The 14,096-nt window shown below is 35.2% G+C and overlaps 1 protein-coding gene across 1 annotated transcript in view; it reads right to left on the bottom strand.

Moving 5' to 3' along the window:
• Window positions 1-13,068: 13,068 nt before the first annotated feature.
• The window catches only part of LOC150095845 (regulator of telomere elongation helicase 1 homolog), a 332,736-nt gene continuing 331,708 nt past the window's right edge, over window positions 13,069-14,096 (bottom strand). The window contains exon 21 of the mRNA XM_090409544.1: window positions 13,069-13,676. Coding sequence (XP_090265670.1) covers window positions 13,593-13,676 — 84 coding nt within the window. The 3' untranslated portion in view covers window positions 13,069-13,592. The remainder of the gene's footprint in view (window positions 13,677-14,096) is intronic.

The raw sequence follows: 14,096 nt of genomic DNA on the forward strand, positions 1-14,096 counted from the left end.
CTTCTGCTCAGTCTCATACTTCTCTCTTCCAGTACTTTTCTCCATCTTTCCAGTTTAGTTCCCGCTTCTTCTCTTGAATCTACACACAAGATGTCATCTGCATACAACATTGTCCAAGGCGCATCTTCTCTCACCTCCTCTGTTACCGCCTCCATCACAATATTAAACAGAAACGGACTTAATGCTGACCCTTGATGCAAGCCAACTGTTACTTGAAAACTTTCTGTCTGTCCCAAACAGGTCCGAACACTTGTCTTCACATTTCTGTACATTTCCCGCACCAACCTGACATATTTCTCTGGCACCTTCTTCTCCCTCAGGCACCTCCAGACTTCTTGCCTTGGCACTCTATCGTATGCTTTCTCCAGATCAATAAATACCAGATGTAGCTCCCTTTGTTTCTCTCGATATTTTTCCATCATCTGCCGTAACCCAAAGATAGCATCTGTTGTTGATCTACCAGACATGAATCCAAATTGTTCCTTTGCAATATCCGCCTCCTTCCTCAATCTACCATCAAGAACCCTTTCTAGGATCTTCATTGTGTGGGACATCAACTTTATTCCTCTGTAATTTTTAGTCTTGTGCATCCCCTTTACCCTTGTAGATTGGGACAAGAGTACTCTCCCTCCATTCCTCGGGTATATTTTCCTGTTGGCAAACTTTCATGAACAGGTCCCACAGCAGGTCAATTCCCTCTTCCCCCAGTGCCTTCCATGCCTCCACTGGAATTCTGTCGGGGCCCACCGCGTTTCCATTCCTCATCCTCTTCATGGCCTCCGTAACTTCCATTCTACTGATGTTCTACACCAGCCCCTCAGAAGGCTGCCCATCTCCTCTGTGAGTCCTTGCATTTTCCTCATTCAGAAGTCCCTCAAAGTATATTTTCCATCTGTTTCTTATGTCCACATCCCTCCATAATACTCTTCCTTCAGCATCTTTGATCTGCCTCACATGTAAGATGTCCTTAGCTGCTTTATTTCTACATTTCGCTAGTTGGTAAATTTTTCTCTGTCCTTCCTTTGTTTCTAATTGATCATACAGATCTTGATATGCTGGCCTTCGCCTGTGCCACAACTCTCTTGGCTTCTTGCTTTCTCTCTTTGTACACCTCTCTGTCCTCTTCCACTCTTGACTCATCCCACTTCTGCTTTGCCTTCCTCTTAGCTGTCACTGCCACTTGTACATCATTATTCCACCACCAACCCTCCTTCTGCTCTCTAAACTTTTCAGATGTCTCACCAAGCACCTCGATGGCACAGCTCAGGATTACTTTTGATTGTTTCCACCAATCCTGTACAATTTGCTATATTACAATGAAAACATAAATTACAGATTAGCATTCTGCTACACAGAAACCTTCAGAATTTTGTGAGTGCGCTTAGACATTAAGCTTAATCTTATAAGATTAAAGAGATTACTTCATTTCACAGACAAACTCCAATACGACATTGGCAATTTGATGACCGTTGTATTTTGCGAAGTGACGGGGAAGGATGCTTTCAATCAGAAGAATGCGGGTATTCTACTAGCTGTGAGCAGTACCCTTTTAAAGCCACTGTTTATCCTAAACTTCTTTGCACTCGCATACTATGAAGGGGGTTGTTCTCTTAGCAGAACAGCGGAGATTGTGAGACCGATACTCGGAGTGAGTGGGAGGCCAGAAGTGGCAAGTGGAAGCCATTCTTGCATTCAAGATCATGGAAGAGAATTGAGATGGGCTTCAGAAAGAGATTACGATTGAAAGAAGGAAGGCTGCTGTAATACTCGCCTCATCTGAGATGTTTCACTTTCCCGTTATCACATGTTTCGTTGTCGCGTAGTGTCTGTTCATCTACACAGCAAGCCCCGTAGTTTTGTTTGGGCAGATACAGTTAGACGAAATGTATGGGAATTTCTGTAATCCATTGTAAGTCATGTGCTTAGTCAAAACGAGTGGTATAAAAATATAGTTGGATATCAGGAGCGAAATTAATAAAATGAAGCAGGTGTTAGAGACTAGTAAAGTGAAATATCAGGGAAATTAAAACGGCGCTAAATAGCTGCACAGCGCGTGAAAGGGCAAGCAGATAAATTTCTGTTCTCTGAACTACTCTCGGCGCTAATTATAAAATGATATCAAAGATGAACGATTTGGTTTGAACAAACAGGTTGCCAATTGCTTTCTAAATGTGTCGTGCAGTACTCTTGCATAAGTTAAATACTAAAAGTTGGCAAGTTTACGAAAATAATGCAAGTTGACAAATTTTATTGAAGATTATGTCAAATAATAATAATAATTATAACGGCGGCCGACCTATGGCCTGCAGAAGATATTTTTTTTTTTTTAAAAAAGTCGACAAACCTTAACAGGCTCTTTATATTTCTAGTACAAGATAAAATTTACATCTAGTGTGAATTTAGCCATGAAGTATTCGGAAATCTCATTATCCGACTATTGCAAGAAGTCTTTATTATGTTTTTTTTTTAAATATCAGCAATGGATTTATTTATTTTTGTTTTTAATAACCAGAAATCTACATTTTCAACCTCGACAAACAATTCCTTCGGCTATGTGTTTCTGACACCAGCGTTGAGATATAGATTAGCATCGACGTTGTACACTGTATTGCTCGGTCCTTCACTCGACACAAGATGGCAGCATCATTCCGCTAATATGAATTACTACAAATTAAAATTATATTGCGCCTGAGTAACGTATATAAAAATTCATCAAATTCTTGGAAACTTAAATATATGGGTCACGTCAGTCTCTCGTAAGAATACGAGAATAATGAGCGGAAAAATTAGATATTTTATTGAGTCATGAAATCATACCGAATTTAAAAAAGTGAACCAAGTACCTCACTGGCATTCAAATAGGTAATATTTCGTTGTTGCTACCCTTGTGTTTCATGTATACATCTCACAAACTTCACCTTACCATATTACGAGCCATTCACCCCCCCCCCTCCCCCCCCACACACTCATAGAGCTCCTCACACTCTGTTCTCGCCAACAGTCATTTTCTCTACCAATGGATCATAGAAAAATTGAGGATATCGGGTTGAGTAAGAGTATTATCACGGAGAGTATTCCAAATGAAGTACTTCAATATATCACAAGATGGCAGCATCTTACTACCAGATTCTGACAATTTCATTATTATTATTATTCGTGACACCTCCAAGGAGTCCGAAGACTCATCGAAATTATTATTATTTTTATGTATTTGAAGCGCAATTTAGTATAGAAAATAGAAAGAAGCTATAAAAATTGAGTTTCGATTAGCTTAATACCAAACTCCCTTTTTTATTATGATTTTCTCTATTTAAAATGGTTCAATATTTTGAAGCAGTGTCCACATCATTTTTTTATTATTAACACGTTCATTGCCAATCACGCGATGCGAGTTCTCACCAAACGGCCGATCACGCGTTATCGCGTGGACGTCGCTAACTAAATAAAAAATAAATAAAAAAAATTTGGCCACCACACGAAATTCCAATTTTCAGCTTGGCAATGAAAGTGTTAAAAAGCCTAAAAGCAACATTTTAGCGTTGACTTCGCTTCCTTATAAAACGAAGTTTTTTTTTTTTTTTTTAAGTATACTTAGAATTGTTATAAATAAGATTTATTTTTGCTTTTATCTATGCATTATCCATTTATCATCATTGCTTCTCATAAAACATGCAGATTTTTATTTTTTGATAAGTGCGCGTGCATTAAAAGACACTGGCACAGTAGTCGTCTGGAAGTCCCCCAAAAATACAGTATTTAACGACAATCGTTATTTTTGACTTAACGCAGATGTTTTTTTTTCCCTCTCATCCTGGTTGTATTGTAGCCTAGTTCGTTTCGTATGTGCAGGAATTTCTATTCAAAATTGCATACTGTTCTTCGCCATCCTTAATCTCTACTTGCAGCAATCTACATTTCCACCCTCCAAAACCTATGTTTGCGCCGAAGAGAAAAGAATTGATGCCATTACTATGATTCCAAATATATATAATTTGTACTAAGAATAAAACAGCGAAAATATCATTATCTTCGAGGAAGGAGGGATAATACAATTCAGAAATTTGATTTCATAACTAACGTTCTTAGACGTTTTTATTTTTAGCGATATCCCAATTGCATTGAGTGCATTTATGGCGCTTAATTGTTTTCATTACCAATGACAAGTGGCACTGTCTGTTTTTTTTTTTTTTTTTTTACTATTGTCGGTGTTTAAAACCTAATACTTCATTTTCACTGAAGTAATTTTTAGCTTAATATCACACATTGATGTACATTAGGTTAGCCAAAATCTTAGGCATCTCATACTTTTTTTTTTAAATACAAAAAGAATTCCACTCACGAAAGGTATATGTATATAACCTTAGTTATTTCTTTGTAAATGACTTAGAATCAGCAAAAGGTATGTTTCCAGAGCAGTAGGTCTAAATAGTTGTTTAGATTATTCTTTAGATTAAACTTCCGAGTTTAATCTAAAGAATAATCTGGAGCAAAAATTAAGAATATGAAGGAAGCAATTCAAAAACAGAAAAGAAGAGTATTTGAAATCGTAATTGTAGTAGGTACTAACGACTTAACTAGCAATACGTTTAGTATGAGAGAAGACATGAAAGGGTTGTTGGAAGACGTGAGAGTGAAGAGTGAGAAATTGAAAATCGTCAGTATTTCACCTCGATATGATAAAAATGAATTAAGAAGGGCTATGATGGTAAACGATTCTATGTATAGGCGTGTAGAAGGAATGGATGCGAGTCTGAGGGAAGATTGGATTTGTATAAGAGGGACGGCCTACGCCTGAATGCGTTTGATATCAAGCGTCTGGAAAAACTAATAACTGGTATGAGACCTAGCACAGAGAGGCAGGGAAACTAAATTATAAAGGGAGGAATGGTGAGAATGTCAGTGTAAGAGCGAATATATCTATGTTAATGACAGGTATGGGCTTTGTCATGGAAATGTTGACGAGGAGAGAACAATTTGGACTTTGTGTTCTTCCCGTTTGGACCCATCAAATGTGTGCAAAGATGTCTACATGTATAAGGCACTAGAGAAGAATAGAGATCTGCAAGTTGTCCAACTATGTCAGGCAGACTGCAGACAAGACAAGACAATACAAAAGAATAACAGGTAGATTATGTCTGTACACGAATGCAAGGGGTATCAGAAACAAATTGACAGTTTTTGTTGCCTTAGTCAATATGTCGGGACTTCAGATTGTAGGCATTAGTGAGACCTGGCTATCACAATCAGACATACTAACTGGTATCGAGTGTAAAGGGTACACTTATTTTTTATAAAGGATAGAGAATAGGAGAGTAAGGGGGCATGTTGCTAATGATATCGGATGACTTGAATCCAATTAGAGTTGAGACCTATGATTGTAGTACTACTACTAACAGTATTTCATGTGGCAGCGAGTTTGAAGCCATCGGGTGTGGGGTGGAATCTAACAAGATCAATTACATAATAGAGTGGTTACAGACCTGGTGGATCGGTTGCTAGTGATGAAGAAATGCATCACCAAATAGACAAGATGAGTGTGAAAAGAGTAATCATAATGGGAGACTTTAATTACCCAAATATTGATTGGGTAGCAGTAGAATCTCATGAGAATGAAAATGCATTTATTGAGCTGTTGTGGGATAACTTCCTCAAGCAGCATGTGACAGAAGGAACTCATTGGCAAAGAGTGTTAGATTTGATTATAGTGTCAGAGGGTGTTTCAGTTAAAGACAAAATATTCTGCCTCCAGTTGGTGACAGTGATTATGTGGTACTCACAGGAAGTGACTAAGTTTATCAATGTTCCATTCAGAAAAGGTTACATGCTGAACTACAAAAAAGGGAATTATGACCAACTAAGGAGTATACTGAGTTCAGTGAAATGGGATCAGTTGATGGATAGGAAGAATATCGACAGTGCATGGGAAGCATTTAAAGAATACTTACATGATGCTATATCAGAGCATGTCCCAAGAGTTTGAAGAATAAATAAGGTAGGAGTCAAATGGTGTGTAATCTTATTAAGCAAGAAATTCGTAAAAAAAGGATGATGTGGAAGGAATACTGTGTGCATAAGGATGTCCACTATGAAAATTATAAGCAGCAGGCTAGAATAGTCACAAATGTTGTATCGAAAGTAAATCTGAGTATGAAAAGAAACTGGCTCTGTGTACTAAATACATGTTAGGAATTTTGTGAAGAAATGCTTATCATTCAGTATATAAAGAAAACATAACTGGTAATATGTGCTAAAGACAACCCACAAGAATTCTATCAATATGCTGCAAGTAAAAGAAAGAATAACTCTTCTAAATGCAGATGGCATGAATGTCAGAGAGTGCCTATTTTTTTAAAAGCTATCAACCTGGTGTACATGACATTGAGCTTACTACTACCTCTTCGCTAGAAGAAACTCAGGTGTATGAGGATGAAGTATTAGAGCTGTTGCACAAACTGAATGAGAATTCAGCAATAGGGACTCATGGGATATCAGCACATGTGCAAAAAGAGTGTTCAGCTGAACTGGCTATTCCTTTGACCAGGCTATTTAAGGAGTTTCAGAACAGGGAAGATTCTGCAAGAATGGAAAGAATGTATGGTAATTCCATTGCACAAGGGTGGTGCAAAGACAAACTATCGACCAATTAGTATCTCAGGAGTGGTGGTGGTTAAAATTTTGGAAAAATTGGTTAGGTTCACATTCAGAAATGGGTTGACAGTGATTCTCTACTTTGCAATGAGCAACATGGGTTTACTAAGGGAATCATGCTTTAGAAACTTGTTCACATTCTATAACAATGTTACAATTGAACTAAACAAGAGGAATGGATACATCATGATACTTTTGGATTTTAAGGCTTCTGACAGAATGCAGCATGGTAGACTGTTGCATAAATTGGAGAATGAGTCTGGATTATAGAATATTAGCATGGATAAGATGTTGCTAATGATATTGGATGACTTGAATTCAATTAGAGTTGAGACCTATGATTGTAGTACTACTAACAGTATTTCATGCGGCAGTGAGTTTGAAGCCATCAGGTGTGAGACAGAATCTAACAAGATCAATTACATAATAGAGTGTAGTTACAGACCTGGTGGATCGGTTGCTAGTGATGAAGAAAGGCATCACCAAACAGACAAGATGAGTGTCTATTTGGTGATTGACAGATATCAAAAAGTGGTATATAGGGAATGTGAGTCTGCAAGATTTAAGGTAACCAGAGGTGTATTACAAGGATCAGTGCTTGGTCCACTATTATTCAATCTATAGATTAATGATATTGGGAAGGATTTGACAAGTGACATACAGCTATTTGCTGACGATGCAAAGATAGGTAGGGTAATCAGGAATGCTGCTGATATGCAGTACTTGCAGAATGATTTGAATACGCTGGAATTGTGGGCATGGGAAAATGGGTGTCAGTTCAATGTCAGTAAATGTAAAGTCATAGTCATTCACTTCAGCATGATTAAATATTCAATGTCGTATTATATTGGTGGGATTATGCTAGAAGAAACTGATGAGGCTAAGGATCTTGGAGTATAAGTAGATAAGAAGTTGAAGTTTAGGGGGCCATGTAGAAAAGATTGCAAATACAACTCAAAAGATAATTGCAATGCTGAAACAAACATTTACATATAAGGATAAGGATGTCATTTTGCCTCGTTACAAGACCTCACTTGGACTATTGTGCATAGGTCTGGTCTCATGGTTTCAATTGTGATTCTGATTTACAGGTGTGTGTGTTAAAAATGATATCATAAATTTGGAGTACTGATTATGAAGACAGATTGAGAATTTGTAGACTGCAGACAGGAGAAAGAGGGGTGATATGATTGAGAATTACAAATTTCTGAAAGGGTCATACAGGATTTCAATTGATGGAATTTTTCAATTTATGGAGAGTAAGGAAAGGACAAGAAGGCATCCTTGGAAGCTAAGAATGAATGCTGTTAAGAAAGGAGAGTGAGGGCTAGATTTTTCTCTTATAGGGTGGTGCATGATTGGAATGGATTGCCATTGGATGTTGTGAGTGCAAGCAGTGTGAATGAATTCAAGAATACGTAAGATAGACGGTGCATGTAGTATGTGTCTTCCCTCAATGAGTCCCTGACTCCTGATAGGAAACATCAAAATCCTTAAGGAATGAAAAAAAAAAAAGTGAGCTTGCAAACAATGTTGAATTGGATTTTAACGGTATTGATGCGAACACAGATTGATAAGAAAATAACTATATATTAACTTAAAACTAATATTTTGCTGGTATTATTATTTAGCATCTTCAGAGCACACAAACAAAGTTTGTTACAATAGTGAGACAACCACAATTTGGTGTAACAGTGGGACTAGTATAAGTAATTGCAGCATGCAACACAAGACTAAAGTCCTAATTAGGTGCCATCTAAGTTTAAAAAAAAAAAATTTTTTTTTTTTTTTTTTTTTTTTTTTTTAACTTAGATGGCTGCCTAATTAGGACTTTAGTCTTGTGTTGTAATAAATTTAGTTTAATCCTTTGCCCAAGTGTCTGCCTTAGTATCACCACTTCTGGGTCTGGCTCCCACTGACAAGACCTCAATAAAGGTCGAAACCAGTCTGGGTAGTGGCCCTTCCCTTAATGCATAACATTATACAAGGAGATGTGCTTTGCATTATGGGAGATACTTGGACAAGGAGTGATGAGAGCCTGGTCCACCTTTACTACGAGTTGCCTCAGTCCTGAAGGTACTTCAGGCACAAACTTTGTTTGCTTACACTTGGGTAAAGGATTAAATTAAATTATTATAGTTGAATGAAGTGGAAAATAAACTTCCAACGTTTTGTGTTGCACGCTGCAATTACTTATACTAGTCCCACTGTGGTTATCTCGCTATTGTAACAAGCTTTGTTTGTGTGCTCTGAAGATGCTGGATATAATACCAGCGAAATATTAGCTTTTAAGTTAATAAATAGTTATTTTCTTATCAATCTGTGTTCGCATCAATACCGTTAAAATCCAATTCAACATGTGTGACGAAAACACATAAGCCTTTCCACACGGTTGCAAACAATGTATCTGACAACTTACATACCATAAAAAAAAAAAAATAAATAATAATAAAAAAAAATTATAACAAAGTCATTTCAAAAATGAAAGTATATTTTGGAAATACAAAAATTCCCTAAACCCGAGGAAGTTTCATTGCAAAAAAAGTTGCAAAGATCTAGGAAATCATCATCATAATCCTTTTGCAGGCTAAGTAACAAAACTGGCCATTCTTGACAATTTCTAGATGATGATGATGATGCAAATAATACTGTAAGGCAATACTTTAGCACCCCTGTTTATGTGTAGGAAGACATACATTGTGATTTATATCTCATTGATGCTTCAATAACTGAGGCACGATATTGATAATTCAAGTTGTGAATATCAGAAAGTACATTGAAATCAAAATTAAGGTATACCTGTTTAAGACCTTGCCATGAAGCTTTTCAGGAATACATTGTGTGTCATGAAGAAGCAATATCCTGGGGGAGGGGGGGGGTTCCAAAATTTACCACCAGGAGTGCTGTAAACACCATATGCTGGAATTTGCATATCACATGCAAGTTGGAAGGTGACAGGAGGGTTTAAAAAGATGGACATGGGATTTTTCCCTTTCATTCTGGCTGTTAATATTAGCCACAGTAATGGCACTAACTTGTCCCAATGTGCTTTGTTCATGAAACTGTAATGCTGTTACTACACTCTGTGAATTTTGACACCTGAACAAATGCTGATGAGGTCCACTATCCCCATGTGCTCTGCAACGAATGATTAGTCATTTTGAAGAAACCTGGCAAAGGATGCAAACCAATCAGTTCACAACAGGTGAATGAAGTTACTACTGCTGTTCAGAGCAAGTCACGAATAACAGTGTTGGTTCCTGCAGTACATGTGTGTTGCATCAAGATACATGGATGTGCCTTACACAACTGTCTGGAAAACTGTATGGCACATTCTGCATTTCTACCCATTCAAGATAACCCTGACACATGAGTTGTGCCTGCAGGACTTTGAAAGTTGACTGACATTCACTTTAACATTCCCTGCTCAAGTGGAGTTGGATGCTGTGCAGCAGTGGATGATTTTGTGGGGAGATGATGCTCACTTTCACCTGAATGGAGCTGTGAATACTCCCAACTGCCATGTATGGGCGATGCAAAACCTGCATGCAATCCAACAATTTCCTTTGCATTCTTCCAAAGTTGCTGTCTGGTGTAGGCTTCATTTATTATTGCAACATTCTTCTTTGAGGACATTTGCCAGAAGGGTCCTGTGACTTGCCTGCTGAGAGGTATCATAATATGATAAACAATTTTTTTGTGCCCTAGCTATAGCACAGCATGAGCATGGATTCAGTCATTTTCATGCAGGATGGGGGCCCTGCACACATCGGTCAATCCATACAGGAGGTTCTTCAAGAACATTTCACAGAAGACAGAGTGATCAGCCATGGGTTTCCCACTGCATGGCCACCTTGTTTACCTGATCTGACCCCCTGTGACTTCTGGCTCTGGGATTTCTTAAAGACAGTTTATCGGGATCATCCTGTTAGCAAGCACTGACAGCATACACAGCATTTGGGCAACATCAATCCCGACCAGCTGCGTTCTGCCATTGAACAGTTACTGCTGTTCAATGCATCCTTTGCACAGTTATGCACTGTGCAAAGGATGCAGTTTGTGGCATACTGGGAAGGACAACACAATAGAACAACACTACAGCCCATGAATGTATGATTGAAGTTAATAAAAATTTGTTATTTATGCTTGTATTGCTTTTCTCCTTCCACATACACACAGAAAAATTACTACATCTACATTCAGTACATCACACAGTGCCCTTGGTGGTGAATTTTGGATCCCCCCCCCCCACTTAAATATTGCTTCTGCATGACGCACAATGTATTCCAGCAAAGTTTCGCAGCATATGGATAACTGGGTAACACTCCACAAGGCCTAAACAGGTATATTTTAATTTTGATCACCATGTATGATGTCTAACCAACACACACACACATTTAACTATTCATAGAAATTTTGTGAAGTAGCAAGCTCAATGATTCTAACATTATTCATAATGCTAGACTAGTCTTTAAACACTGTTCTTAAAAAAAAAAAAAAAAAAAAAAAAAAAAGTAATAACACAAGAATAAATTCATTAAAAACTGAAAGACTTTATTCATACACTAATATTTACAAGACAGGCTAATATCTGTAAAATAAAAAATATCGTTATAATAAATAATACTGTTAACAATAATAAAATTTTTCTAAAAAAAAAGTTTTTCTAAAAATATGTTAACTGTACAAAAATTTGTCATTTCTTTTAAATTTACAAAAATCTCCCCCCCCCCCCCAACCTTTTAAGTAACATGTGACCAACCTGCTTTTATGGAAGGAACATTTTACTATGAATTTTTACTGTCAGACAAAAGATTTGATTTTTTTTTTTCATTGCATTATGTACATCAATTAAATAGTTCAAATGGGAGTGAAATTATGCATAAACAAGTATTTTTTAGATAATTAAAATGAAATTAAAGCAAAGTTATTTTCCATATGAGCCATTTATTTTTATTACATACCTTCTGTTCCGTCTATAACACTTAACTTACTAAATATTCAAAACAATGTCCTTTGTCAGCACAGTCCCAATCTAAATATTCTTGAGTTCTTATTTTATACAGTACTTCCTGGTTTAACAATATATCCATATATTCATATGTTCTAAATCAAGTTTCCTATCTTTGGTAATTTTTCCTTCCCATTCATCAATTCAACATATAAAGCCATGTTGATACAGAATTCTACTAGGAATTATTATTTATAATAAAGTAATTTCTTCTTTCTTAGAAAATTATTTATAATAAATAAAGAAAAAAAAATTCTACATGAACATCGACTATGAATTAAGAAAATATATTAAGAGCATTTAGTAGTTCAAGTAGGTTACAACTAACCTGATTAGGCATGTATTAAAAATGATAGTATTTATATAAGATAGATTTGATTTCACTTACAGTGTCACCTTATGCAACTTTATTATTTGTAGATTTTGTTAAAGAATTTCCTAGTATATTATGAGTTGTCCCCCCCCCCACACCAGACAATAACATTCATTTTGGAATATTTCGCATCCATTTTTTGAGGATAAGGATGAATGTTGCTTTGGTGAAAAATAGGCCTGTGATGGCTTATTTGTCACCAATTTTCTTTTATTATATTTACAAAATCAAAACACAAATAAATAAATAAATGTAATATTAGCAATTATCAGTCTATTATGCAGTAATGGAAAAAGGTTTTCAGAATTAAAAAAAAAAAAAAACACCTGCATCTGTACATATGAGACCAACCTTCAGTTTATATATAAAGAAACAGATAACTGCACTGATTGACATATGATTGTATCATAATGCCAAATTACAGTATATTATAATTTAGCTAACTTTTGATGTCTCTGATATCCTTGACTAGTTGTCATGCAAAATTACATATTCTGTAAATTAATGTGTCTTAAATGACACTGACAATTCATACTTCAAAGCTATTATAAATATTTAAAAACATATATTAAGTCCTTACATGAAATATATAAAAATGAATCTAATTTTTTGTATGCATACCACTTTAATAGAAATAAAGAATATAAATAATGCAATGGTGACAAATTTTTAGATTTATACAGAAATGAAAACATGCACGTAAACCACCTGAATGATATTCTTATGAAATCCATTTTTTTTCAATTGTTAACATAAATCATCTTGGAGATGTTAATATACATCTCCAATTATATTAACACTTGGAGATGACTTCCCTCCCCAAAATAAGGTACTCATCTAACAGTATTTAATCAAATCGTTACATTCTTCATTAAAATCTGTCTCACTATGTATACAGTTAATGCTCACGAATACAAACTCTTACAGAGAACTTTAGGATTATTAAAAATAAAAAATTCCATGAATTTCTTTTATTTTTAATAATCCTAAAGAACAAAAGTAGACACGGGGAAGGGGGAGGGAAATATATATATATATATATATATATATATATATAAGAAAAGCTGAGGAGTTTTCAAATCACCGTTTAGTAAATGTGACAAAGATTAAAATTGTGAAAATCTACTGCAGAATAATTATTAAACTATTATAACAAGTGTTTCTAACAATAAAAGTTGCATCAAATTACCAAATAAAAACTAAAATGTTTATACACAAATATCACTTCATAACAAAAACATTTATATCTAAAAACACTTGAAAAGCCATCTGCCATCAAGTAATGCACTAAAACAATGAAAACATTAATTTAAAATCTAATTAAATTGATGAATATAATTAATTATTATTAATGGAAAGTTATGATTTATATAATTTATGTAGCATTGTCAACAACAGTGCAACAGTACAACTAATTCTTGAATTACAGATCATTCTCTTAATTTAGCAGTCATTATTATATATTAAAAAAAATCCCCTTTAAAGTATATGATATCTATAAAAAGTAAATAATGTTACAACATAAATACTTCTTGACTGCTCTCTGTATGTCTTTATTAGCTAAAAAAAGGCTGATTTAAAGTACAGTTGTTGTAGAGATTTCTTTTTGACTGGTACTTTACAGACTGGACAGTGATTTTCATTCTGAAAAAGAAAGAAAGAGGGGAGGGGATGAAATAAGTTCAACAATGAATTACAAAAGAAAACTTTCTACATTAAATTTATCCCTTTAATTCACTTTTATTCAGCAATTCAGAAATTTTAACAAAGGGCTCTCACATCATTGAGCAAAAAAAAAAAAGCTGTATTTCACACAGAAATGTTTATTAATACAGTTTGTATTAACAACAAGCTGTATTAATTTGTATTAATACAAATGCCAATCAAAAAGTATGAAGGGACAATCAACCTGTAAAGGCTATCATTTTTAAACAAATCTTTCATGATCTAAACATGAAATATTTGCACACAATCATCTGTGTTAATTTATCTTACATAAGAAAAACATTATTTAACTATCAAAATATAATAAGAATAAAATCTTTTATAATCGCACACATGAAA

The sequence above is a fragment of the Typopeltis vanoorti genome, chromosome 19 (assembly GCF_054136105.1).
Source record: "Typopeltis vanoorti isolate ZY-2024b chromosome 19, IOZ_Tvanoo_1.0, whole genome shotgun sequence".
NCBI lineage: Eukaryota > Metazoa > Arthropoda > Arachnida > Uropygi > Thelyphonidae > Typopeltis > Typopeltis vanoorti.